This window comes from Onychostruthus taczanowskii, unplaced genomic scaffold (assembly GCF_017590055.1).
Source record: "Onychostruthus taczanowskii isolate IOZ18803 unplaced genomic scaffold, ASM1759005v1 scaffold98, whole genome shotgun sequence".
In the NCBI taxonomy this organism is placed as follows: Eukaryota; Metazoa; Chordata; class Aves; order Passeriformes; family Passeridae; genus Onychostruthus; species Onychostruthus taczanowskii.
The window spans coordinates 2424246-2451480 of NW_024507879.1; the positions used below are offsets into that span (position 1 = coordinate 2424246).

The 27235-nt window shown below is 47.3% G+C and overlaps 2 protein-coding genes across 3 annotated transcripts in view; one reads left to right on the plus strand and one right to left on the minus strand.

Moving 5' to 3' along the window:
* Positions 1-1998: 1998 nt before the first annotated feature.
* Positions 1999-6498, plus strand: PCBD1 (pterin-4 alpha-carbinolamine dehydratase 1). The gene is made up of 4 exons (XM_041427239.1): positions 1999-2067; positions 4959-5090; positions 5436-5516; positions 6023-6498. Exons 1-4 carry the CDS (start codon positions 2065-2067, stop codon positions 6119-6121), a joined length of 315 nt encoding a protein of 104 aa, XP_041283173.1. The 5' UTR covers positions 1999-2064; the 3' UTR covers positions 6122-6498.
* Positions 6499-7854: 1356 nt separating this feature from the next.
* SGPL1 (sphingosine-1-phosphate lyase 1) overlaps positions 7855-27235 on the minus strand; it is a 30813-nt gene continuing 11432 nt past the window's right edge. The window contains exons 3-14 of one of the 2 annotated variants that reach the window (XM_041427269.1): positions 26956-27023; positions 25166-25313; positions 23789-23868; positions 22381-22509; positions 15960-16048; positions 15196-15301; positions 14659-14757; positions 13785-13934; positions 12558-12796; positions 11882-12028; positions 10900-11020; positions 7855-10819 (exon numbers count right to left, since the gene is read on the minus strand). In XM_041427269.1, the coding sequence (XP_041283203.1) occupies positions 10679-10819; positions 10900-11020; positions 11882-12028; positions 12558-12796; positions 13785-13934; positions 14659-14757; positions 15196-15301; positions 15960-16048; positions 22381-22509; positions 23789-23868; positions 25166-25313; positions 26956-27023 (1517 nt within the window). In that variant the 3' untranslated portion in view covers positions 7855-10678. The remainder of the gene's footprint in view (positions 10820-10899; positions 11021-11881; positions 12029-12557; positions 12797-13784; positions 13935-14658; positions 14758-15195; positions 15302-15959; positions 16049-22380; positions 22510-23788; positions 23869-25165; positions 25314-26955; positions 27024-27235) is intronic. The other variant, XR_005954324.1, reaches the window with a different exon arrangement.

The window sequence follows — 27235 nt, forward strand, 5'->3', positions numbered from 1 at the left end:
TATCAATGGTCATCGGTGATTATCGGTGATTATCAGTGATTATCGGTGATTATCAGTGCTCTGAGCTACGGGCACGCTCAGCCGGGAGCACCACCACCCTCCTCACAGGTGCTGCCAGCAGCATCCAGCGGTGCCGGCTGCCGCTGCCCTGTGAGAAACGATACTCACTTTTACAGATCTTAAAGGTTTATTAAAACCTTATCAAAAACGCAACAGGAGACTGAAGAGAGAAAATATTACAGTGCTGGGAGCAGAGGATTTTTCCCACCACGTGCTCACCCACACAATGCAGGTTTCACCCTTTAACCTTTCATTCCCTCCCAAAGTTCTGTCCTTGGACTCCTTCGCTGTCCAGTGATGGTTTCACTTCCTTAAATCTTGATTGGAGGGCAGCTGTTGCCATAATAACAAACCAAATGTCCTCCCAAATGTCCCAAACCCAGGCCAGCCCCTGATAACAGCACAAAGTGGGGTAAAACAGAACTGTGTGAAAAACGCCACTCACTTGCTTTTAAAATTTTAAAAGTTTAATAGTAATAAAATGGGTATAAAATAATAATATCATTAGAGTAATAAAAATTTGGACAATTAGGATTTAGGAGAATACGAGACAATAAGAAACAAAGAGTTGTGGACAGTCCAGTACCGGTACCTCTTTCTGGGCAAAATAAGCCCGAAAAAGGACACACGTTAGCAGAGGATTAACCCTTAAAAGCAATAGCCTGTTGCATATTCATACACCTCATACATGATGCATAAATGCCATTCAAACAAAGGATCCTCTCTGGTCGCTGTCAACTTCTTCCTCTGAATCCTGATGGGCAGTTTTCAGGGCTGAGCGAGGTGGGAAGAACTCGGTAAGAAAGCAATAAATTCTTTTTCTCTGAAAGATTTAGGCGTCCTGTGGCTGCTATCTTGGTGCAAGTCCTCTCTTTAAAAAAAGTATCTTACACAGCATAGTTTCTATTTTAACATTATAACCTAAAACTATATTTAACACACTACTTAAGAAAATTAATATAGCATAACTTTCTAACATAGCACATATAACACTCGTTTTAATATTTGGGGAAAGCCAATCATAAACACCCATTTTTCACAACTATAATCCTGTTAAGCTTCTCCTAATATACAGACACGCCATTTGCCTTGGCATTACCCCTGTACCACATGCCCCCTCCATCCCGCTCCGCCTCATCCTTGTGCCCCAGGCGAAGGGAGCGACCCGCAGGAGAGGGCTGTGCAGCTCGGGGGCAAAGCCCATTGTTATAAATGAATACTCCAACTCAATAATTAAAGAAATTTATTAAATTACCAAAATATAAATTTGGAAAAAGCCGCAATCTAAAATCAACTCTGAGCCGGGCGATCAGAGTCGGGGAGATTTAGGATTTGGTCCCTTCCACCAAAGTGCCCGTGGGTCTCCGAAGAGTATTCCTCAAAAGGTCCGTTTTATACAGTTTTTCGTTTAACCAATAAACCAGTGGATAATGCTGGAATCCTGTCAGAAAAAGACTTTCCGGGAAAGACTGATGACGCCTATCAATATGCCTCGTGCTGGAGTCTGGTCAGACGGAAAATTCTTTGGAATATACATTGGAATATAGTCTCTGGAGGTAGTGTATTTGAATTTCCATCACTCAGTTTGTGGTTGCTGGTGATGCTTATCAAAATGCCTCCTGTCAAATGAGAGCAATCCCCTGGAATATACATTTCCGAGGACAAATATTCAGGCTAGGATTTTGGTGCGCATTGCTGTAATCTCATCAGAGGGGCTTTCCCGGAATTCTCTTTTGGTGTGCTAGGATTTTATCAGGTGAAATCACCGTAGTCTCGGCACGAATTTATACATATCACCTATCACACCTCCGTCGTGCAGGGCTCCCAGGAGCCCCTGTCCGGCCCCCCCGAGCCCCAGAGGCAGGCGGCCGGCGCGGGAAAGGCTCGGCTGGCCGGGGGTGGACCCGCTGGCCCCGCCACGCCTCCCGCCGTCCCGGAGCAGCCGCGGCCCGGCGGGATCCGGCACGGCACGGCACGGCACGGAGGGCACCGGCAGCCGCGGGCATGGTAAGTCGCCGCTGGGCAAGCCGGCTGTTTGGTGTGCGTTTTCTGAGGCAGAAATGCTCCAGCAGGCTGCGAGGAGAGGCAGGGGGAAGGGGGAAAGGAGCGGAGCGCCGCGGTTAATCAGTAACGCTGCTGGATCTCCAAAGGCAGCGCTCGCTCCGCAGGCTCGCTCCTCTGCCAGGGGGAGGGAAAGGATCGGCCAGCAACGACCCCCCCTCACATTCTGTAGGGCAAGGACGACCCCCACGTGTGCTCCATCCGCACAGCCCCGAAGCACGCCCGGGCAGGCTGGAAATCGGCTTTGCCGGCACAGCAAAAGACCCGTGTGGAATACAACATTCCCAGCCCTGCCCGCCCGCCCAGGGCTGTGCCCTGCGCCTTCTGCTAGGTGGAAATTATACCTTTCATTAAGGAATAATTCTTCCCTGGGAGGGTGGGCAGGCCCTGGCACAGGGTGCCCAGAGCAGCTGTGGCTGCCCCTGGATCCCTGGAAGTGCCCAAGGCCAGGCTGGATGGGGCTTGGAGCAGCCTGGGACAGTGGAAGGTGTCCCTGCCCATGGCAGAAGGTAGAACTGGATGGGATTTAAGGTCCCTTCCCACCCAAACCATTCCATGATTCTTTAAAAAGGAAGATTTTAGAGCAAAGAGGGTTCAGATTCTCCCAATTTCCCTTGCTGGTTTCTTTCCCTCCAATGCATCTGCTTGGTTTCCTGCTGGCAAAAAAACTCCCAAAAATTAAAATCCCAACTTTTTGGCAGTTGAGAACCAGCAGAAGAAAACAAAATAATTTCATTTCCCTAACGAGAAGAATATGTTTCTAAAGAATGAGAGCACATGAAAGCATTAACATGCCATCCTGACAAAACCAGCAGGCCGGCCAATGTCCTGGGGTGTGAAGGATGGATTGGAGCAGGATGGAGGGCAGGGGCTGCTCCAGGCAGAGGGTTTGCCCTCTGACACAGGCAGAGGAGTGGGCTCTGGGTGCCAGACCTCAGCCTGGCCAAGCCTCCCGCTGGTGCTGGGAGAAGCCGGGGGCCATCCTCCCACAGAGTCACAATGGAGAAAAAGAACAATTACACCACGTCCCTTTATTGCTCTGCCCGGGGAAGGCTGGTTTGGAACCCAGCCCCCTGTATCCATACCCTTCTGCTCCAAGCTACAGCTCCAGCTTTTACCTTTCCTCTCTGTAGCACCGATAAGGAGCAGGTTTCAGCCCCTGGTCCCAAATCCTGGTGCAGCCCCTGTCCTGCTCCCATCAGAAACCCCGCGGGTGGCTCCCTGCCAGCAGAGCCATCCTCTGTCCCTTCCTTATCCGGTTGCTAAGCTACCTGTGCCCGGCTTATCGCACCATCAGCAGGGAAGGGCAACGGCTCCGCGTTTATGGAGCTCACTCGTGTTTGCTCACTGCCTTCCCTCCCAGCACAGCGTGCCGCTGACATCTGGGGGTGGGGAGGGGGTGACAGAGCCAGGGCTGCCAGGGGTCATCCAAAATATGCAGAGGCAAGGAACACCTTCCCAAAAACCCTGCGACTGCAATGCCAGGGGACAGGAAGCATCCCACCCCCAGTGACAGCCTCCATTCTGTGCAGTCATAGGGCAGGGATACACGACAGGTATGCACCCCCACAGCCACGGGAATGGGGTCTCATCTTTCCAGTCTTCCCCAAAACATGCAAGACCCACCCACAAAAACATCAGTTTCACAGCTGGTTCTTTGGTTTTGTGCAGAAGGGAAGGGAAACCTCAGGAGGGGATGATTTTCCTCAGTTGCCCAATGCCATTTCTGAGCAAGCAAAGCATCTCAAGGGGCTGCTGATCAAATACCCACAAAAAAACTAGGCCAGATTTGTCAAGACTCATATCCAACTTGCCACACTTGGTTCTACAGCACATAAAGGAAAATAAATTGCAAGGAGCTCTTTATCATCACCAGCTGGAAAGATCAACTCACCCAAACCTGCCAGAGCTCAAGGGGTGTTTGGATAATGGTCTCAGGCACATGGTGAGATTCTTGGGGCTATCCTGCCAGGAGCTGGAGTCTGATGATCTTTGTGGGTCCCTTCCAGCTCAGAACAATCTGTGATTCTGTGAAAGAATTTTAATTGCCAGAACATAACATTTCAGAGAGCAGTGCCCCTTTGCCCTTTCCCCACCGAGCCAGAGCAGAGCTGGCTCAGGCAGCCCCCATCCCCAAGAGCTTCATTTTAGTTTCATCTCTGCCTATAAACACTCCTCAAAGCCAAGAACTGCTGCTTCCCCACTACCACCCCTTAAAAACTAAGTACCAGCAGCTCTGCCCAAGGCAGAGCTCAACCACAATCCCTCCCTCTGCCCTTTGTTCCTCACAGGCAGAAACAGCCTCTTAAAATCCATTGTAATATAAAGGAGAGGGGGAAAAAGGAGCTGAACTGCAGCTTAGTGTGACTCATCTCTGATCCACACCACTTCTTTCTCCTCAAAAGCAGGCTCCCAATAAATGAATAAATAAACAAATAAATAAATAAATAAGCCCTGCTGCTTCAGGAACCTTAAAACAACTCTCAGATCTAGAAACGATCACAAGAACTTCTGCTTTTTAAGTTGTTGGTTTGTATTTTTTTTTCCCCAGAAGATTATGTGTAAAAGAGAATGTATTTTGGAGTTTAACTTCACACAGGTACCTCAGGCACTGTGGGAGGTGTTGCAGGTGAGAGGACAGAAGGGTCCAGCCGGACTTCCTTGGTCCATGCAGGATGTATTCCAGGCAGGGAGCAGAGGACATTGATATTCCAACCTCCCACCCACTCTGCAGCTACAACTCCTTAACCCATGGGATGCCTCATTGCTCTCAACACCTGCTTCATCCCACTTCTGCCACACTGACCTGCTCCTCTTGCCCTTCCTTCCCTTTCCAGGCAGGCAAAGCCCACAGGCTGAGCACGGAGGAGAGGGAGCAGCTGCTGCCAAACCTGAGAGCCGTGGGGTGGAACGAGGTGGAAGGCAGAGACGCCATCTTCAAAGAATTCCACTTCAAGGACTTCAACCGGGTACGAGCACCAGGGGCACGGAGTTCTGCAGACTGGGACACCCAGCTTGCAGAGCAGGGAGTCCCCTCTGCAAAGCTCAGCCAAAGAAAGCCCTCTGTGTCTCTCCTGAAATGGAATGGCTGAGCAAAGTAACCTCCCCAAGACACCAGAGGGCTCAACCCAGCACAGAGTTTGCCTGGGAAACACTCCTCAGGAAGAGGAAAACCCACAGAAAACTCCCAGAATAGCCCAGGTCTTGCATTTGGTTGGGTTATGTAGACACAGGCAGTGTAAAATTAATAGTAATGGGTGTGAAAACCAATATGTTGCAGGGTAAATGAGTTAACTTTTCTTCTTACCCTGCAGGCCTTTGGCTTCATGACCAGAGTGGCTCTACAGGCAGAAAAACTGGATCACCATCCTGAGTGGTTCAATGTGTACAATAAGGTAAGAAACAGGATGGTGGGGACAAAGCAGAGCACTTCAGGGAGCAGCTCCCTTTTCTGAGGGATAAAACAGGAGCAGCAAGTGCTGTTCTCACCAGCAGGACCTCTTCCCTCAGATGCTGTTCCCGTATCACAGCCAGCCTACAGCTCCCACAGAACCTTTCCTCCTCCTTTTATCCTGTCCAGTTGAGCAGTAGCTGACAAAGGCTGGCACCAGCATTGCTTTTTAAAATCTGTATCAAGTAACAGCCACAGGAAAAGCTTCTGGGGAAAAGAGTGAGTTGAAAATGGGCACAGGTGGCTGCTGTGACCAAGGCAGGGGTGGCAGTGACAGCTTGTGGCCAGCATGAGCTGCAGGAAGGAGAAAAAGCAGGCAAAGTGCCTGAGTGCCTCTGCCACCCCAGGGAATTTTGCTAACAAGTTTGTAGCTACTGTCTCATTAGATGTATCACTGAGAACAGCCCTGCTGTTTCTGTCAGCAACTCTGGGTCTGTCTGTCTGCCTCAGGTTCACATCACCTTGAGCACCCACGACTGCGGGGGTTTGTCGGAGCGAGACATCAACCTGGCCAGCTTCATCGAGCAGGTGGCAGCTTCCCTCTCCTGAGCAGGGATCCACGCAGCCAAAACCCCACTGTGCCACTGTGTCCTGCCACGATGGCTGCACCCAGAGCCTCTTCCCACTTCCAAGCTAGGTCCTGGTTCCAGACAGCCCTGACACCTCGCCAGCCCTGCCGGCGCAGCTCGGATGGATGGAGGCACTTCTCAGGGTGCATGTGTCCATCTCTGATCTTGCAGATTCCACCCTTAAACCCTTAGCCATGTGATCCCACACCCCCAGCTGCTGAGCCTCTTACCAGGAGTCAGTCGTATCACAGTCATGGGATGGTTGGTGTTGGAAGGGACCTTAAACATCACCTTGTTCCAGCCCCTGCCATGTCAGGGACACCTTCCCCTATCCCAGGCTGCTCTAAGCTCCATCCAGCCTGGCCTTGGGCACTGCCAGGGATCCAGGGGCAGCCACAGCTGCTCTGGGCACCCTGTGCCAGGGCCTGCCCACCCTCACAGGGAATTTCTTTCCAATATCCCATCTAAACCTATTCTGTGTGAATCCATTCCCCCTTGTCCTGTTACTACACGCTCTTGTAAAAAGTCATGTTTCTCATCAGTTCCTTCAGGCACTGGAAGGCTGCAATGAGGTCAACCCAAAGCCTCTGTTCTCTGGGCTGAACAATCCCAATTCTCTCAGCCTTTCCTCATAGCAGAGGTGCTCCATCCCTCTGATCATTCTGGTACCTCCCCTGGTCTCGCTCCAACAGGCTGATGTCCTTCCAGAGCCAAGTTACACCACTGCACCAGTAAATCTGTCCAGAGCCTGCCCCCATCCTGCCCCTGTTGTTGCTCCTTACCTCCTGGAATGTGCTTTCTGCCTAAAACCTGTTTTGTGACCCCTCTGGCTTCTCTGTACCCAAGCAGCAAGGTGCTGTGCAGTTTGGCACTGCTGTAACCCCTCTCCAGCAGTATTACATCAGGCATGTGGTCTCACCCCAGCCTTTCGCAGGATACCAACTGAAAATGTTTACAATAAACATCTCATTTAACCTGATGGCTCTTTGCAAAGAGGCCTCACTCACCAAATGACACCAACAGGTTTCCCCAAAGGCAGGTATTGCCCTGACTGCTCTCAAGAAGGTGCTGCAGCCACAAAGAAAACTTCACACAGAAAACTTCACAGGTGCCTTCACCTCAGAGTGACTGGGGTCTGAAAGACTAAGAGAGGATCAAAGCCAGGGCAGATAAAAACTGCTTGTGTAAAATCACAGCTGTGCCACAGCCAAGGCACAAAGGCAGGGAAAGGACAATCAAAAGGCACAAAAGCAGCATGGCACCAGGGCAAGGGCTGCTTAGGGTGGCACACTTCCCAAAAAGGTTGTGGGTGGATTTGGTGGTGCAGGATCTTCACTGATACAATGAACTGATCATGTGAAACCAACAGCATTTGCTTTCAGCACAACAGTCTGGGGAAAAACACTACAAACACCCAGTTCAAGTCTTTTTTGCTTCTCTTTTTTTTAACCCTTTAAAGTTCTACAAAGTATTAATAGAAAATCCGTAGCTCTTAACTTCCAGCATCCTTGACATCACACACAAGATGCAGACACAGGCACCACCTTCATTTTGACAGAAGGACAGAGCAGCCCTCAGGCAGAGTTAGTGAGATTCATAAACCAACCTCCCTGCCACAGACCAGGCTGTGCATGAGCAAATTCCAGGAACAACAGGTCCACATTCATTCAAACAAGCACTGAAGCAGAAAAATAAGAGCTCAGTGAGCCTAGATAGCTAAATGCACCATTTTAATACAAACCAGGCCCATTTTCACCATCTCTCCAGCTATTTCAGCCTCCAGTTCGACCAGGGGCAAATCAGAGCAAAGCAGAAAACTGCCATCAGATCAACTCATCCCACTTGTCCATTAAAAAGTCCTTGGGCAAGGTATTATTGTATTGTAGGCAACCCTTCTGCTCCCCTCTCCCCCAAGTCATCAGAAAAGTGCAGATGAAATCCATGGCATGAAGACACACATCTCTTCTTGGTCCATCCCATTGGATATTCTTCATTCTAGTACCTAAAAACAGGTGAATCCCTTGGGAGTGCTTTGTACAAGCAACAAAGTGAGTGTCCTGCTTGGAAAACCAGAAAATCCTGCAGGAATTAACAGTGGCAAGGATCCCTCCAGGTCTAAAAGTACCGTCCAGTTTCAGATCATAATCCAGTTCATCAAATTCTTCTTTTTGTTGTCTTTAAAACAATCACACAGCCTGTAAATCCATTTTTCCAGGACCATTTGGCATGATAAAGTAGATGCAGATTACATGTTAGGTGACAAGGATGAATAAAAACTACACACCAGGGAATTACAGTGGCCTACTCCCGACCACAGGATTACATTTACAGTATGGGACAAATACACATGGAACAATTAAACCCACAAATAATATTAATAAGCAAAGCCCAGAATAGAATACATTGACTTACAAATAACATCTTCAAATACATCCAAAAAATGTGAAATGGAGCACTGATCTGTTAGATCCACCTACTTCCTGGGAGGAAAATGCAACCAGGGAAGGAAGAGAAGGGAGTTTCACTCTCCTTCAGCCCACCCCAATACACCCCTTCTTTCTTTTAAAGCAGAAACAAAAAGAGTACCTCCCTTTTTTTTGTGTGTTTTGTTAAATCTCGGTTCCAAAGAGAACCATCACAGTAGCCAGACACTGAAGACTGTCTCCAAACTCAGAGATACAGTAATGGTCACACTGGCAAGACCTTAGGGAATAAATAGGTCCAATACAAACTGCCAGAGCTGGTATCACCATCAAGGGACTCTCAGGCAATTCAATGATTTCGAAAGGGCTCAGAGACTTGCATGAAGTCATCAAGCTCAGGGCAGATGGCCAAAATGCTTGTGTCTCCTAGCACAGGGAATAAAGCTGTTGGAAAGCCAGGATCCTTCCCACAGTGGCTGGGCTGGTTAGTGCAGGAGCTGGTCAGTGACCTTCTCATTCCTTAAAATTCCTGTGCTTCAGCCAGGGTCAGCTTCAGCCTAACAGGCTGGAGCAGAGAGATGCCTTCAGATGCCCTGCACAGAACTGTGCAGACACGGCATGAAGTCCTCACCCACGTGTGGGATTCTGCCTGGGAAACTCTGCTCCATGCAAAGCTGAGAGGAAACATGGGAAAGCCCTGCAGGAGTAACTCCAAGGCTACTTGAGAGATTCTGGCTTGTCCTTGAGACCACAAGGCTGTGCTGGGAAAACTCTCTCACCCTAAAAACAGCGGGGAAAAATAGGAAGGCTGAGCCACGTGCCCAAGGCTGGAACAGCTCCAGCTTGCTGCATCCTTTCCTCTGCTTCTCCCAGCATCTTTGTAATACTGTGAAGGGACTTGGCTCATTACAACTACTATCCTACCTAACAGGCAAGGGTGCTTCCTCTGAGGCCAGCCTGCCTTTGAGGTTTGTTTTCAGAATTAGTACCATAAAGAAATGACCACAACCAAGGTCGTGGTCAGACAGCTGAACCCTCCAACCCTCCCTGGCATGCCACAAAAAAAAAAGCCAGAGAAGCATCAAGGCACAATGGTGAATGCCCTTTTGAGAATGTGCCTTAAAAGAATCAGTGCAAAGAGCTGAGATTACTGCTATTACAAAAGTCACCTTTTTGATACTAAAAGACCGTGGTAAAAAAAAAACCATCTGCGCACGACGTCCCTGGCTGTGACACGGGCCAGGGCCTGGCTGGCTCTGCTACAGCATCGTGAGGGGACAGTGTAAAACCTTCAAGTTCTGAACAGTGAAATGAGCTTTGCACCTCTCTTCAGATTTGTGCAAGGGAACACAGCACTCCTGGGTGGTCAATGCATGTCTTCTGCAAGAGGCAGGGGAGCAGAACAGCCACGATGTACCCGGGGTTTTCCGTACCTTCCAAGTTCCTCTCCCTATGCCACCCTGCTTGGTTTCTGTTTCTGCTGTTCTTCAAGAGATTCCAGAAAAGGATTTTGTGTTGTTTTTTTCTCCCCCTCAGCAGATATTGATTGCAGTCTCACTGAGATTTCAAAGGGAGGCCAGGACTACCTTCCCTCTGCCAATTTATCAGCTCTGCATTACACAGATATAAGGCTCCCAGCACAGTCTGTTAAATGCAGCAGCTTACAGCAATACTGAAGAGAAAACAGAATTTCCAATTTACTGTCTGCCATTAGCTTCCAGGAAGATTTGAGCCATGGGGCACAATGTGAGAACTCAAATTTAACACTTGGCTGGACACTGGCTGAATATCAGGTCTGAGAAGGAGAAACAACATGGAATGAAGGGACATGCAGAGTACCTGAGGAATTCGGAGCTGTGGAATGGACATTCAATTCACCATCAACAGCCATGATGAAAACAGGCAGGGGGAAGGGAGGAAAAGCCCTAAAACTGAAATTGGGCATGAAAACAATGCAGATTTCAGAACAGACTAAGACAGGGAAGGAATTCTTCCAGATCAAGCCACCCTCAAACCTGCAATTGTAGGAACAAAGGAACTGCAATCTCTTTCCCTAGGAAACCTTTGGAACCACCCCAGTGCTGGCTGGCAAGGCACAGACTGTTGCACTACAGTCAGTGGTGGCTGGGAGAGCCGTTCATGTGCTTTTCACTGCTGAGAACATCCGTGCTGTAGAGGCCATCCAGGTAGGCCTGGGAAATCTCTGCCACCAGGCTCCTGTCTGGGACGGACTGCGCCATTCCGTAGATGGCTCCCTAAGCAGAGAAGAGAGGCTGTTACACAGGAGAAACACCCTCAGCCCAAACACTCCCTCACTGTGTGCTGGCCTCCTCACCATGCCCGTGGTCTTGGCATTGAGGTCCTTCATGATGTCCTGGATGCTGTCCCTGACATCCTTCAGGAAGTGCTCAGCAACGCCGGGCTTGGTGTGCAGCTGCGTGATGCAGAGATGGATGCTGGGCAGGCAGGGCAGAGGGCACAGATTAAACACCCACAGTACACACAGCTCCATGTTTTCTGAGCCCCCCAACAGCAGCTGAGCCCTTCTGTGGCCAGTGGTAACTGTATCCCTTGAAATAGCATTCCCACTAAGGGTAATCCCTGCAAAATGCTTGCTAGAACGAGCTCCTTCTTCCTTCCTTCCTGACTTCACAATTAGGTTAAAGTTTCTCACCTCATTCCAGGTACCTCTGGTGAGAAAAATGCAGCTGCCTGCAAGCACAGTGACCCCTGCTATCATTTCCTTCTCCTTCCTCTGCAGCTTCTAAGCCATCACCAGAAGAAAGCTCCCACCTCTGAGCTATCACCTCAGGCTCTCTGGACTTTACTTCACATGGTCAGGCAAAATTTTTTTCAGTGCAGTGCAGCTGTGTCTGGGAGCACTGACCACTTTTGCCCACAAAAGCGCAATTTCCCACTTAAGGAAAGTCTCTGACAAAGATTAATTTTACATTGAAAATGATCAGCCCTTCACTGTTCTTTAAATTTCCTTCATCTTCAGTGGGCAGGAGGAAGACAGTAAAAATAAATAAATAAATCTACAAACCCTCAGTTAACTAAACATGAGACAGAGCCTTAGTTATTTATATTTTTCTGCTTGTATTAGATAGAGGTAAATAGAAAATCCTTTGCCAGGCTCATTAAAATTATTATTACTTTATCTTCACTGCTGTATAATGGCAATTACAAAAGTGATTTCTGTCTGCAGAGGAAAATTTTACACACAATTTATCAGCCATGGACAACAGTACTCAGCAAATCACAAGAGCTGCATGGCCTGAAGTAAATACATCACTCCCTGGTCTCCACACACTCACCTTGGTGGGAACTGTAGGACATTCAAGTTCCATCCTTTTGCAGCTAAAAAATTAGATAATCGATAGATGTCAAAAGTGTCCGAGCCAATGGACAGGACAGACACCTCTGGCTTCCCAAAAATGAAGATGCTGTCAATTTTTCTCAACCTTGAAAAGAAAATAAATGACTGATCAATGTTACAGGGTTCAGACATTCTGTCCACACAGCTGGAGCCTTAAAGGAAAAGCTACAAGAGGGAGCAGATGGCAGCACATTCCCACCCAAAAACCATGCACCCAGCCCGGGCCATTGGGACTTGCCAGAGGACCTGGGTCATTACATATCCTAAAGTCAAGTAAATCCAGGAAGAAATGGAAAACAGGGAAGACAGAAAAGCAAGGGAAGACACAAAATCAGCTCCTCTTACACAGCCACCCAAGCACCCCAACAAGGAAGAGTATAACCCTTCCTGTGTCCTCCCTCCAGATTCCCCCTCAGCCACAGCTGAAGGCAGAAGGAATTCTCCAAGCCAAGCTGAATGAAGGTGCCTGCACCCCTCCCATCTGTGTCCCTCAGCTATCTGGGCACAAACAAATGTTGTCCCAGAACTGCCCAGCAGGTACCAGTGAAAAACAAAACAAAAGCAGTTTGGGAGGAGCGGTCCAGCAGGATCCAAACCCTGAGGCTCCCACGTACTCTGACTCCAGGAAACGAGCTGTTCTAATGATCCTCTTGGTAGCCTCAACGTAGCCCGACTCTCCGATGTGCAGCAGGGTTGCCCAACATGCAGCTATGATCCCACCAGGCCTGGAGCCTGCCACGGAGGGGGAGGCATAAATTCCCCCTTGCCAGTCAGGGGCTATGAAGAACTGGTACTTCCTGTACTCCTTGTCACTGTAGAGCACCACCGAGGAGCCCTTGGGAGCGTAGCCATACTGCAAGGGGCACAGAAAGGGTTAGAAAGCAGCAAGAGGGCACAGGAATGCATCCAAGTCCTCACCAAGATCCCATCTGTTGATCTGCTAGAGAGCAGAAGGCTTGGGACAGGCTGGATCCATGGGCAGAGGTTCAGCAAGGCAAAGTGCAAGGTTTTGCCCTTGGGTCACAGCAACTCCCTGCAGCTCCAGGCTGGAGCAGAGGGGCTGGAAAGCTGGAAAGGACCTTGGGGTGTTGGTGACAGCAGCTGTACATGGGCCACCACGTGCTCATGTGGCAGTAACACCTGGCCTGGATCAGGAATAGTGTAACCAGCAGGATCAGGGCAGTGATTGTCCCTCTGTGCTGGGGGCACTTGAGGGCTGTGTCCAGTTCTGGGCCCTCCCAGCCAGAGAGCCCTGGAGGGGATGGAGCATTTCCAGGGAAGGGAACGGAGCTGGGAAGGGGCTGGGGGAGCTGGGAAAGGGGCTGAGCCTGGAGAAAAGGAGGCTCAGGGGGGACCTTGTGGCTCTGCACAAGTCCCTGCCAGGAGGGGACAGCCAGGGGGGGTCAGGCTCTGCTCAGAGAAAACAATGACAGGACAAGAGAAAACAGCTTCAAGTTGTGCCAGGGGAGGTTAAGGTTGGAAATCAGGAGAAGTTTCTTTGTGGAAGGGGAAAAAGGGGCTGTCAGGGTAGAAGGGGCTGCCCAGGAAGGTGGTGGAGCCTCCATGCCTGGAGGTGTTCATGGAATGACTGGATGTGGCACTCAGTGCTCTGCTCTGGTTGGTAAGGTGGGGACCCTTCAAGGCTGGACTCAGTCCTGGAGGTCTTTCCCAGCCTGAGGGGTTCTGTACTTTGGCACATTGCACAAAGCACATGAGCAGAGCAGCCCCTACCCCTGCACCTCAGTGCTCCTCCACACACTAGGGAAGAAATGCCTGAAGGCCAGGATGGCAATAGGAATCACACCCCAAAAATGAAAGCCCTGGAAGACCCTTCTCCTTACCTTGTGGGTGTCAGCAGAAATGCTGGTCACACCTTCCACACGGAAGTCAAAGGGACGCTTTAGGGGGAACCCTGCTTTGTCCATGAAAGCAATAAGGAATCCACCCAGGCAGGCATCCACATGGAAGGGGATTTTGTACTTCACTGCAAGCTGTATGTGAAAAAGAGATCAAAATGATGTGGCTGGGGCACCCAAACTCCAGTCACCAAAACATATTTGGCATTTCAGTTAAATGTTCACTGAAGCCTTTGAGAACATCACACCACTCTCAACTTGTGCAGTACAGGAGATGTGGACAGGCTGGCTGTTTGTGCAATGCCTTTCCTGCCTTCTACACTCAAGAAAAAAAATGTGGCATTTTGGTTGTTTGCTGTGTTTGCCAAAGCAATGTGACAACATTGTCTGAAAGGAGTATCCACAATAAAATAAAAGGGTGTGAGCCAAATGAACAGAAGGTCAGAGACCCTGGCTGGTCACATACAAAATAAATAACTGGAGCACAGAGAGGAAAGAAATCAAGAGGTGTGTTCAGAAAATAAGCCCTAGCCCTTTGACTCCTACTCCCTCCACACATTCCTCAGACTTCCACGCCAATTTTGCTACAACCAGCAGGCCCTAAATCAAAGCCTTTTCACCAGGTGAGCCATTTGAGTGTTCTTTCAGGTAGCAAAGAATGAGCACTTCTGGTTCATCTCACAGTCACCCATTCCCCCTCAGTCCCAAACTGCACCCTACATACCCTGACAGTAATACCCTTCCAGCCAGTGGGATCCCCCCAGCAAATTCACTGCTCAGCATCCTGCAACCCCTCTACTCTTCTTGTGCTGGTTTTACTGCTACAACACACAGGTTCCTACAGGTAGGGGTATCTTACCTCTGCCACCTCTTCAATGGGGTCCATAATTCCATGTGGGAACTGGGGAGCAGAACAGACCAGCATGGCTGTGTTCCTCGAGATAGCTCTCCTCATTGCCTGAAGATTTAAAGAGAGAAGATGCTCACATTCCGTTTACCAAGTGCCATCCTGCCAAAAAAGATAGAGAGTGAGAACATGCAGAGTCTGGTCTTAAAAACCAAGGCATGAAAGAGTACAGGGAGGAAAGCAACGAGCTACAACCACTCATCCACTGGGAAATACCATAATATTTTTGTTCACCCTCCTCTGAAATCTGAGGCTGTTTATGAAATATATAAATTACCTGAGTCTAAATGAATCCCACAGGACACAGGGATAACATGCAGTTATTTCAAATACAACTTCATCTGTAATGACACTTACTTATGCTGCTTTTCATTTTTTCCACAAAGCATTCCTCCCTCTTTATCCACTGACTCGCTACCTGGACAGCAGATTTCTTGCCTAGTTGCTGTACAGTGTTAATTTCCTCACAGAGAGAGACTAAAGTGATACCTGAACATCCACTTCCATAGCCTTGGTCAGTGGTATTTGGATCAGCTTCATCCCAAAGTAGTGTGCTGCCTTGTCAAAGGCAGCGTGGGCACTCACCGGGACCAACCTGGAAAAGGAACAGGTCAAATGAATGTAACATTTGCTGTCCCCCATCTCCAGTGGCTGAACAGCCTCAATTAACCCTGTTTTCTGAGGCCTCACATCATTATCAGAGCCTTAAATGTTAGAGAGGGAAGAAAAGAAACACCAGTGTTTCATTTCCTTTAACATTTTCCCCTCAAAGCAATTAACCAGAGAAATATTTTCCATGCACCATCTAGAAAAGAGACAGCACATTAGAGACAGCAAATCCTCTATTAGCAGTGTAATGATTAGCACAATTCCTCATTTGAGCTCCAACCAGCCCAACTCCAGCCTCACAGCTAAGCCTTCTTTGATGTGAATAAATCAAACCCCTTGAATACTTCAAAGGGCCTGACAATCTGCTCGAGAGCAGAGCTGATCCAAGCAGGCTGTCTAGAGCAGCAGACAGGTATTGCCAAAATACAGCTGCCCCAGCAACATCTGTGCCCCCCAAGCTGCTTTAAAACTTCCTGTGCTTTTGAACTCTTCTTTCCACACAGGTTTCTCTCCTCCAGACAGAAAAGGACAAGGAATAGGTGGCAATGAAATGAAGAATTATTGAGGTCCAGCACCATCTCAGCTCAAGGGGACAGTAAATCCCACAAGCCCCCAAAGGAAAAAGCTGTGGTGGCACCACTCACATTTCTGGCTGCTTGATGCCTCTCTCATAAGCCAGGTCTCTGTATGCCTTGCAGGCCATCAGGATGCTCTCAGTCCCCCCAGATGTCATCTGTCACCAGAAAAGAAGCAAACAAGGAAAACAACAATGGGTGTTACAAGAGGGAAAAGCAAAAAGGCGACGCAGGAACAGCATCTCTTGACTCTGCTTCAAAGGTGCACAGGACAACTCAGGGTTTGAAGGGCAGCAGAAGCACTGAACAGCACAAGGCAGCTTTCTGACACTCAGCTTGAAAATGCACATTTAAATGCTGAATCCTCTATTTAAATGGGATGTGGGAAAGGGAAAACAAACAAAAAGTATAGAATTCCAGCACCCAGCAGGAGGGGACCACATTGCACAGTCACCTCACAAAACTACTGGTACTTAAGCTCTTGATTACCTGGGGATTGTTTATCTGCATTACAGGTTAATTATGCCACGTACACGGAAACAACAAAGTTGACTCTGTTAAGTCAGCTGCAGTCCAGCAGGGTTTGTTAGGTCTGGAGCAGTGCCACACCGAGGCACAGTCAGCTCAAGGTTGGCACCACTCCTGCTACAAAACCTTCCCAGAACCTGGAATGCTGTAGGACTTGGAACTCTCCCACCTCCTCTCTGCTGAGACCAGCCTAGGTCAGCTCAGTACCAGAGCTTCTAAGCCCCCAGGGACACAAGGAATTTTACACCAGGAGGAATTTGTGCATTCCTCTCCCCAGCCATTCCAGTACCCACACCACTCACTAACCCTGCTGTCCCAGCCCTCTTCACCCTGACCACAGGGTTTACATCAGGAGGTGGAAGAGAGGGAGGCACACACAGGTTTACTATTGCATACCTGAACTGAAGAGCTGGTGCAAATACACAAATTAAACTCATTACAGGAAGGAATTCCTCAAGTGGAAGGTCTCTTGTAGGTCAGCTTCTATGAGTTCTGGCATGCAGGGGACACTGGGTACAATCTTCCCCAGTAAAATTTTAACTTGGGAAAATGTGAGGTTGGTTTTTTAAGCAGCCTGCAGGACTGACTTACTGGGTGAGCCATAACCTGAGGATATGGGGTAGCTGGACATACAGAGATTCACAAAAATGAGGAATCAAAACCTACTTATACTGCTTATGGGGGACTCATTTTGCTTCACAGACCTCTTGAACCAACTGCAACTTCCCCTTTTAACCTCTTCCCCCTCTAAAATAAACACAAAAAGGAGCCAAGCACATTTGTATGCCTTATGACATTTGGGTTTTCCTTAGGTTTTTCCCTGCTGACATGGCTGCAAACCCTGAAAATGCCAAAACATGTGACTGTGTGACAATGACTAAACATGAAGTACAGAGATAAGGAACAAAGTTCACAGCCTGCCAGGATTTGTTCCTAGCACAATCCAAGCCAGCAGCAGCTGCTGCCACAGGCAGTGTGGAAGCAACTGTCACACCACAGACAACTCCTGCTTTTTAGGGTAAGTTTAAAAGCAACAGCTGTCAGAGATAAAACCTAACAGAGCTTCTCACTGGATAAAGACATCGCTGCATTAATTGTGGAGCAAATGGAAGGCAGCAGGAACACAATGTTTTAAGGGTTTTATGGGCTGTGCCACTCACTTCTCAACGCCCTTCATGAATAAAGATCTGTCAGGTTGTGATTACCTTTGGGAAAAAAAAACCCAGCTGGTGATAGATTGCCTTCCTACTGGGTAGGAGAAGAGGAATGGGATTATTGCATACTTGTACCTATCCTTGCAACACTGCTTAGGATAATGATTGTGAAAACTTTGCTAAGAAGGACATGGGGATCTTGGGATTTGCGTTACTGAACACCAGGCCTGCTCCTCGTTGAGCAGCATTCCCTATGCTCACCTGGATAATCTGCTCTTGAAAAAGCAGCCTCTGTACAGTCTTATCCCCATTTCAATCCTAACACCAAAACACCAACGTCTTCATATGTAACAAGCCTTTCCTCAAAGTCTAGCTTTATCCCCTGCATGGCAATGCTGAGGCACACACAGTTTTTGGTAGGTCAGAGCCAACACTTGTCAGCAGCCAGTCACATGCAGGGTAAGGAAGAGCATCCTGGATGGACCTTCTCCCAGGCACCCAGACTGGCAGATGACCACACAGAAAGCTTGTTCAGACAGCTGAAAATCCACCCAAAAAGCTGAATTTCAGCCAGCTCAGCTTCCTAAATTGGCCCACAGTCAGCACTTCAGGAGTACCCATCACAGAGAAGTACCCGAGTCTGGAACAGCATCTTTAGCCCAGCACAGCTCCACCAGCAAAATCCTCTTGGTCCACATGGATTATACCTGTGCATGGAGCCTGCTCCTTTACAGGAGGCTTTGTCAGCTTAGCCACTGACAGCAAACTCGTTCTGCTGTAGCCAGAGCCTGAATCACTGTCACAGGATCCAAGTTCCCCAGCGCCCGCGGTGCCGGCGCCCGGCCAAGGCGCGGTGATTCAGCACCCGCCCAGGGCTCACACACATTCTTCTCTCCACAGTTCTCAATGAACTCCACAGGCTTTTCCATGCCATGGGAAAAGGGGCTGGAAACAGGCATTGTTTAAGCAGCTCTGCAACCCTGCACTATCTTCAAAGGCCAGGCAAAGTGTGGGGGGAAAAGGAAAGTAAACAGACATTCTGTGTTCTTGATTTATTTGTTGTTTTGAGAATAGGAGGGGAGAGAGCACAGGGAATAAATATCCCTCCTGCTTTCCAAACTCAGTATATCACTTCCATTGCTTCCTCCCTCCAAATCCCAGGGCTCTGGAACCTCAACATTACAATAGCAATAAGAGATACAGTCCCTATTCCAGGATTCCTTTGGCCATGTCACTGTCAAACTGTCAGATATTAAAGAACCACTTCAGTGCGTGGTCTCTGAAGTTTTCCTTCCATTTTCACCTGAAGAAACATGTCCATTCAGACCCTGGAGACAAAGCTGACCAAAAGTTTCACTGAGCTGAACCACCCCATGAATAATAATAATAATTAAAAAAAAAAGCAAACAACAATTTATTTCTGGAGTAACAGAGTAAAAAACCACACCACAATCCACTGCATGGTCATAATGCTGTGGCAGCCTCCCATAAAACTCCTGGAAACCTGCAGGTTGTAAATTCCACAACTTGTGTCTCTCAAGGTGACCTGCTCATCACTACAGATAAAATCTGACAGGTCTGCACAGTTTAAATCCCCCTCAAGACATATCACTCACGTCTCCCTACTTCAAATGTGCAGCCAAAGTTTGGAAGCCACAGAATTTGGGGAGAAGAGGCAAAATAGGTTTCTACAGGAAGCTTAGGCTTGCATTTGGTGATTTTGCCTTCTCTCTCCTGTCCTCAGCTGTAGAATAAGTGGAAGAAGAATTCACTGAGAGATCCACATCAAATACTTACATGTCTCACACATACACAGAATTTTTCCCTACACTTCAAAGCTGCCCTTTCTTTTTAAAGTTCAAAAAGCTGCTTAAAAAAAATACTGCAGCTTGCATAAAAATGCTGATTTCTCCCCCCAAATTACAGGGGAAATCCACACAGCTAACACTGCAAAACAAAGCAGCTTGTGAACATGAACACATCAGACAAGAACAAACTCTCCTGTTCCTCTTCTATGTGCTGAGCTTAATTAGTCCTTCCAAATCATTACAAGAATGTGATTAGAATCTTCCAGGCGCCCCAACTCACTGATTCCTGTCTCTTTGCTCTTGCATAACACAATTAAAGTAAGAACAATAGTAGTAATTAGAGAGAAATAGGAAACATCCATCCACTGCTGAAAAATATTACTTTTAAAACTGCTTAAAAACTTGAAACATCTCTCAGAGCAATTTAAGACAAAGGTATGTTTGAACCCCCCCCAACCACCAGGGCACTGTTAGAGCTTTTATGCCCATGTCAACAAAAGGAGAATTACAGCCCATGTGGCTCAGCTAAAGCAACTCCTGTAAATAACACAAGCTGCCCATCTGATTTAACATTCAGAAACACAGAAAAGACAGGCTGCATTCTGGCATTTATGAAGCACACCAAAAACCTTCAAAGAGGAAGATCCCCAGAGATCCTGCTGAGGGAGACGTCCACATGACACAGGGCAGGACCACGCAGAGATCCCAGGCTGCTGACAGCCTTGGGAACAGCACAGATGTGTAACTGGGCAGCTTCTCCCAGACTGAGCAGCAGTGTTACTGCCACAAAGTGCTGCTCTGCAATGTGCTCTGGAAATCAAGCACAGAGGAAGTGAAACTGCCTCACTGAGAAGTCCAGGCAGAAAATTTTCGGTGCTTTCCACGCAGCAAAGATGCAGACACCCTCTCCAGAAACACCAATGAGTTCCATCTGCCTTCAGGACCACCACCAACAAATTGGCCAAGCAATCCCTGCTGCTTAAACCAGGTTAGTAAACCCAGTGGACAGGCACCCGGCACTATGACACTCTGCCTCTCAGAGGTGGCAGTGAGGAAGTTCAGGGGGGGAAAAAACCAGTTGTTCTAAATTTCAACATTGCAAAAGCTGAATCAAGTAAACCCAGAGGCTTTCTCAGTAGAATGAGCCAGCAGCTCCTCTTGAACAGATTAAAGATAACTCAGAGCATTGCACTTTCCCTGGTTTAGCATAAAAACCTCTCTGCTTTACAGTCTCACCACTCACAGAAGTATAACTGCAGCACTGAGCCACCAGCTGCAGCAGGGCCTTCCCAAGACAGAAAGCAAATAATCAGTTTGAAAAAAATCCTCTTTTTAACTGAGTTTGCAACTGTCCAAGCCTACAGAAATTATTCTGAAATGTTAATTCAATTCTGGGGAGAAGAAAAGAAAGTAAGAGAAGTCTTCGAGCCCAACTACTTAAAAAGCATGTGACCTCCATATACCCACCCACATCTCTCCATCAGGGATCAGCAACTCTGGATACTTCAGTCAGGAAGAGCAGTGGGAGGAAGACAAGAAGTCCACTGGAAACACTCACTCAGACATGGCAATTACCAGGGTGCAATTAATCTTTGGTTTCCGGCTGATCAACTTTCCAGCCCTCTCCTTCTCCCTGTCACTGGGGCTGTGCTCAAGCAGCTAGGACAGAATCCCACAGCAGGCTGTGCACTTCCTTTGCTGTGTGGGACTATCCTCAGGAGTGAGAGGAGAACAGAAGGAAAAGCAGGAGGACAGAAGGAAAAGCAGGATTCCCCAGAGTATATTGGTGCAGGTCTCACTTCTGGCTGCGGCAGTTTTTACCTGTTCTGACCTTTTCTTAGGCAATGCCACTTTTCCATTTCAGTGGGAGAGCACCCAAGGCCAAGGCTGACACCTTTACATCGTGTTTTACATAACAAAAGCCAAAGATCCCCTGTGCAGGCTTCAGCAAGCAAAGTCCCCCAAGCACCTATCAGGGGCACACAGCTCTCTGCCTGCTGTGCTAGGTAATGTCCCAACTGCTGACAGAAACCAGCCCCAACAGCTTCATGCCCAGCCCCAGGGATAATCTCAGCTCTGCAAGCCAGAAAGCAGCTGAGGCGAGGTGAAATGGTTTTTATAAGCAAAGAGGCACGTTCCTCCTCTAAAGTTGAAGGTGGTACAAGGAATGCAGGCCTGAGAAGAAAAGTCAGGTCAGAGGGTGTCACCTCCTCCTCTCAAACGCAATCACATCTTGCACTCCCACACAGCCGAGCTCATCTTCAATCCCACTGGGAGTCTGATCCCAACTACACCTTCTACAAAGCTACTCCAGTTCTCAACCCCTTAACACAAGCAAGCCTCCAGCTGACAGGGAAAGCCCACTCAAGGCCAGTTCAGCTCATAAGCTCTTGTGTCAACACTGCCTTCCAACACTGAAAGCATCAGCTTAAGAACACACATTTGGACTCTTGCTGGGAATTTTATCAAGACTGTACAACTGGTTTGCACAGGAAGGCCACATGAGCCTGGAAACACAGCTTTCCAGCTGGACAGCTGACAATCCATGCCTGCTTGTTGGTGAGTAGCCAGCCAGCCAGCTGGCCTTGCCCTCAAGCTCAGCAATCTGGCAGGCTCACAGATCTCCAGCTCAGAGAGTAAAACTGAGGGGAGCTTCTCAGAGTGACACTTCTCTGCTCACACTTCCCCACTGACATCCAGCCAGGCTGCATTACACCAGTTCTCTTTTCCAACTGCCATCAAGCCTGTGTCACTTAAGAGTGGGGAAAAAAAAAAGCTGAAGTAAATGGTCTTGCTTAGAGAACTGTTTCTCTGAGTGGAATTGTCTCTCTCAAGAAGAGGAATTAAGCAACCTCTTAACACAGCTTAATTAACACAGCTGGCATGGCATACACCAGAATGAGCTTACCCTCATGCTCACCTGGAGAGCACAAGGTGCATTTGCACTTGTCAAAGTCATAAATACCCAAAATGTTCAAGCAGCAAAGACAGGCTACTTACAGCACCACAAGATTTGGGGCCCCCGTGGAAGAGCGTGCAGGCAATCCTCACTACTTCTGCTTCCATCTTCCTCAGACCAGGGAATATATCTGGATGGAGAGGATTACTCCAGGCAAACTCTTCATACACCTTCAGAAAACAGAAAGTTAGACTTGCAGATGAGGCTTTAAGAACTCCCCATGTGCACTCTAGAAGCAAATTAGCTGCATTTTACCATAAGAATATTACAGGACTTAACTGCTCCTGAAAGTAAATGCCACAAGCTGGGAAGCTAAGGAGTAAAATAAAGAAAAAATAAATGTTTTTCTAAGGCATTCAGACCTCTGCAGTGGATTCTACAGCACAGCAGTATCTCTTGTTGTAAGGACAGGTCTAATAATTCTGCTGTTTTTAAAGAACACAAGATACATCCTGCAATTGCTTTACACAAGTCAGGAAAAAAAAAAGTGACTTAGCAGAACTTGTTCTCAAGTTTATTGTTAAGAGGGGGTTCTGAAGCAGGCAGTAAAGCACAAATGCCACCCACACCACAAGGAAAGTGGCTGTAGAAACCAGTATTTCTGCTCATTCCACAACTGTGGATTCAGAGGATACAAGGCTGGAACAGGCCAGCCCCAACCTCCTGCAGTCCAGATCAAAAAGCAACTGCAGGGAAGTTAAATAAAATACAGCAAAACAAACCAGTGAATAATCAGCACAAACAAAGGGAATGTTTCCACAAAGTGATCCAAGCTGAGGCCCCTCCAGAAAGGCTGCTCTGAGCTTTGTTTCTCCAAAAGCGACACAGAAAATGTCAACATGAGGAAGAAAACAGCAATAGCAACCACCAAACAGAGCCTGCTACAAAAACTGCTGCTACAAAAACTGTTCCCAGGAACAAGAGGGCCAGACTTCCCTTTCTAGCAAAACAACTCTGGAAGGAGATGTACTTGAAAACAAACCTTTAGGCTGTTTAGGTTATTTTGCAGCCTTTTCAAAGGGAGGAGTTCCTGAGCAGGTAAACAGACCTCACAAGAACACCACTGAAGCGTGCCAGTGCTCCATTGTCTAAGATTTGGACCACATAACCATGCCAAAAAATGTTTCCCAAAACTTGTCTTTTGCTCAAACCAAGAGGAGCTCAGCTTTGCTCAGTGAAAGCTGTTCCAGTACCAGTCTCCAGTTCACTTGTAATTACTAATTACTTTCTCACTCAGAACAGCACCTCATCTGATTAGATCCCAGTTATCTCTATGAGGTGTTTTCACAGGGACAGTTACCTGGCCGGAGTCACACTGCCCAAACTGCCACTAATTCCCCTTCCCAGATTTAAGTTTTAGATCTTCCCTATTTATTTGGGGATGCTGGAACAGCTCTGAGGGGTTTCTGGTCACCCTGAAGATGCAAAGTTGGCCTGCTTGCACCTTACCTTCACCAGCAGGTGGGTGAGTTTCTCTTCACCACTGTACACAGTCCCAGAGACTTTCCCATCCTGCCAGCGTACATCTCCTGCAAGAGAGGGAAGAGCACACACTGCTCACAAACACAGCCATTCCCAGCCAGGGTGGAAAAGCACAAGGAAAATCCCCTCAGTTCCATAGAGGAGGACTCAGCTTTGAGATTTCCCCGAGTTTTGTGGCCCAGGGACAGCTGTGTGTGAAGCTGGCACAGTGTGAACTTAGCAAACAGCAAGTAAATGGTGACTAAAGAGTCAGCACATAACCAACATGTAGCTGGAGCAAGCTGTTATATTAATAAATAATCCACTTAATCCCCAGCAGTCTCCCCAAACTGCTGTTCAACCAACTGGACACTATATTAAAGCCACTTTCAAAGAGCACCCACCACCACAGGAAGCTGGGAAGAGATGGAAAAGCCAAGTTTGTACTGCTAAAATCCACAGTGCTGGCACCTCAGTTAAATTTCACCTAAACTGGTACTTCCAGACATCTTCCAGAGGGGTGGGGGACAAAAACAGGGGGGGAGGACGACTTTAGAAAAGAAAAAAGAACCCAGTAAAGGAAGGAAACAAAAATTAAACAGAAAACAGAGACAGAAACAACATTAGCAATACACAGCAGTAGAAAAGAAGGAAGCTGTTCCAGGATACTGGATCATGAAATTGTGTGTTTCTGGATTTGGAGCAGATGCACTCTTGCAGCAGAAAATTCAAGGCATTTCTCAAATTTGGGATAGGAGCAGGGCAGTTGTATCTACTTCCCTGGACAGGGAGTCACCCAAATTGCTCATTAGGAGTAACAGGCACACAAATCAGGGGGAACATGTTTACATGAGAGAGGCAACTCAGATGAAGTGTCAGACACTGCTTGTGTGGACTCAAGCCAGGAGAACATCATCATCACTCTTCCTTAAAAGGCTTTTTCAAGGCACAAACCATTGTCTCCCTTAACTGAGGTCACAGTCTTGCAAATTCCCTAACAATCCTACTTGGAAATTGCTTTTTTTGATTGTGAGTATTTTCTGGGGCTTCACATTTCTGGTAAAAGTCAAACATCAAGGCAGCTGCTCAGAAATGCAATCCAAAAAGATAACTTCCTCCATATTCCTCCTCTCCTCAGCTCTCCCATCTCTCCAACAGCCTGAAATTCTTGTGGAAGGAACAGAATTTCAATGTAAATACCTGAACACAGCATTAGAACGCATGAATCTCAGTCATGTCAGAAGAGAAACAGACAAAAACTTGCAAGGGGACAAAATACTTAAACTGAAACCATGAGCAGGAGTCACTGGGACTCATTTAGGAGAGGAAGTGTCATGTGTGGTGTCTGCTGCAGTACAGACTCACCTTTTGAGCTGTACTCTTTCATCTTCTGCAGCACTTCAGGCTGGCTCATGCCTTGTTCTGGCAGTGCTTTGATATATTCCCTTTCATCTTTCAGGAAGGATAAACTGGAAGTGACATCATTCAAGGCTTCATCAATCTTCTTTTGAATCTAACAAGAAAGAAAAGAGTCTATCAAACTATGGCACTGGTCAAATTCTAAATAGTTGTTGAATGTGTGCAGGACAGGACCTGCTGCCTGTATCTGTGGTGCTGATGGAGCAGACATGAACTGCTCCACTGGGAGCTTTGACCCCTTTCCTTAGTCCTTCAGAAAATAAAACTCAAGGAAAAAAAACTGCATTTTTACCCAGAAAACCTTTTCAAGTCACAGTTTTTAATTTGTAGAGGTCTTCAGGAGCATTGGTTTGTACTTTGCCTGCTCTACCCCCACACACATGGCTTAGAAACCCACAAAAACAGAAACACAACAAAGAAATCTCCACCACAGGCACAGTTCAGAGATTTCTTTCTTCACACCCTGCACTCAGGAAACCCCAGACTTCTCTCAACACATTCCAAAGTAAAGATCCTTCTTCCAGGCAACACAGGTGTTGGCATATTGACTTTTGCACATTGGAATGCCTCAAAGTCAAGGCCTCTTGTACCTGATAAGTTATCAGGTATCAACCCACCAAAGAACAGGAAGAGGACACAGACAGGACACAGCAGGAGTGCTCTGGCACAGGGGAGCAGGGTTAGCCCTGGGAAGGGAAGTCTGGACACAACAGGGATTGTATCAAGTGTCCTCTTCTAACAGGCAGGCAAGAAACAAGCAGAGCAGAACTTGCTTGATCAAGGACTACTCAGGTTAGGAGGTGAAATGGGAGAAACTGGAGAACTCTTTCCATATCCACAGCAAAAGGAAAAAAAATTCCTCTGTGCTACTCTTTGGATAAATTGCCTGGAAGAGATCTGACCCCTGGAATCAAGGTGTAAATACACCAGCAAAGTAAGCAGCAGGAAGTGCAATCGAGTGTGACACCACGGTTTACGAGGTGAAATAAACCCAGCTGTGCATTTCTTCATCCCCAGTCCTTAACCTGCTAAAACATGCTGACAGTTGTGGTTTCAAGACTTTAGGAGGAAAAAAAAGAAAGGAAAAAAAAAAAAAAAAAAAAAAAAAACAACACCAAAACCAGCACCAAAAAAAAAAAAAAAAAATTTAAAAAAAAAAAAAAATTTTAAAAAAAAAACACAAGCTCCCACACTACAGCTCCTTGGTCATTTTAATGATTACACAAAGTGCTGATATCCTTCTGCTAACTTTTGCTAATAGCTATCTGAGCCCTGAACAAATCATGGCCAGCTGCTTGATTAAAATAAATACCCAATACCCTCACACATTGCACAACAATGTAGAATTGCTGTCTATGTGACAATTGCTGTCTCACACTCCACACTGCTTCAGAAGAGTAATTTCAGTTCAATCCTGGACCTTCTTCCAGAATTAAAATCATTTTCTTAAAATCTAAAAACAAGGAGAATTCACTCATTCTTGCTTAATATAAACAGCTTAAAAGTTAAAAAGAGGTAGAACCCCCTTATTATGGCAGTGATGCTATGACATAAAGACTGGGTAGAAATTACACCTGTCATTAAATCAGGAGGCAGCAGAAGACGTTCCAGATGTATATCCTGGGTCATTAGGATCACAGTGACATGACAACAAAGATGCACTGAACTGTATATTCTCCAAAAGAGCTGAAAAAAGGACCTGGAATAGTCCTGTAAGTACTTGTTCAAATACTTACTATAGCCCCAACAAATGGCATTTTTCTCAGCAGTTTAAAGAACTGTTTTTTACTTCGGGATGTCAAACCTGAAAGACAAAAGGCAGAAAGGAACCTAAGAAACAAAAAAACAAAACAGAAACTTCTGATGCAGCTCAGGATCCAAGCTCAGCATTCCTGATCCCAGCTGAAATAACACAGGGGACATGGTGAGACAGATGAGTGGATCCAAGAGCCAGGTTTTCATGGGTGGACTATGCCATGTAAACATCTGGACTGCAGAACAGCAGCCATCTAAAGG

Bases quoted from the DNA above. Each gene is read 5' to 3' on its own strand.
- PCBD1 (XM_041427239.1), top strand. The intron at 5,091-5,435 runs GTACGAGCACCA...CTTACCCTGCAG, and splicing joins ACTTCAAGGACTTCAACCGG to GCCTTTGGCTTCATGACCAG. The intron at 5,517-6,022 runs GTAAGAAACAGG...TGTCTGCCTCAG, and splicing joins GGTTCAATGTGTACAATAAG to GTTCACATCACCTTGAGCAC.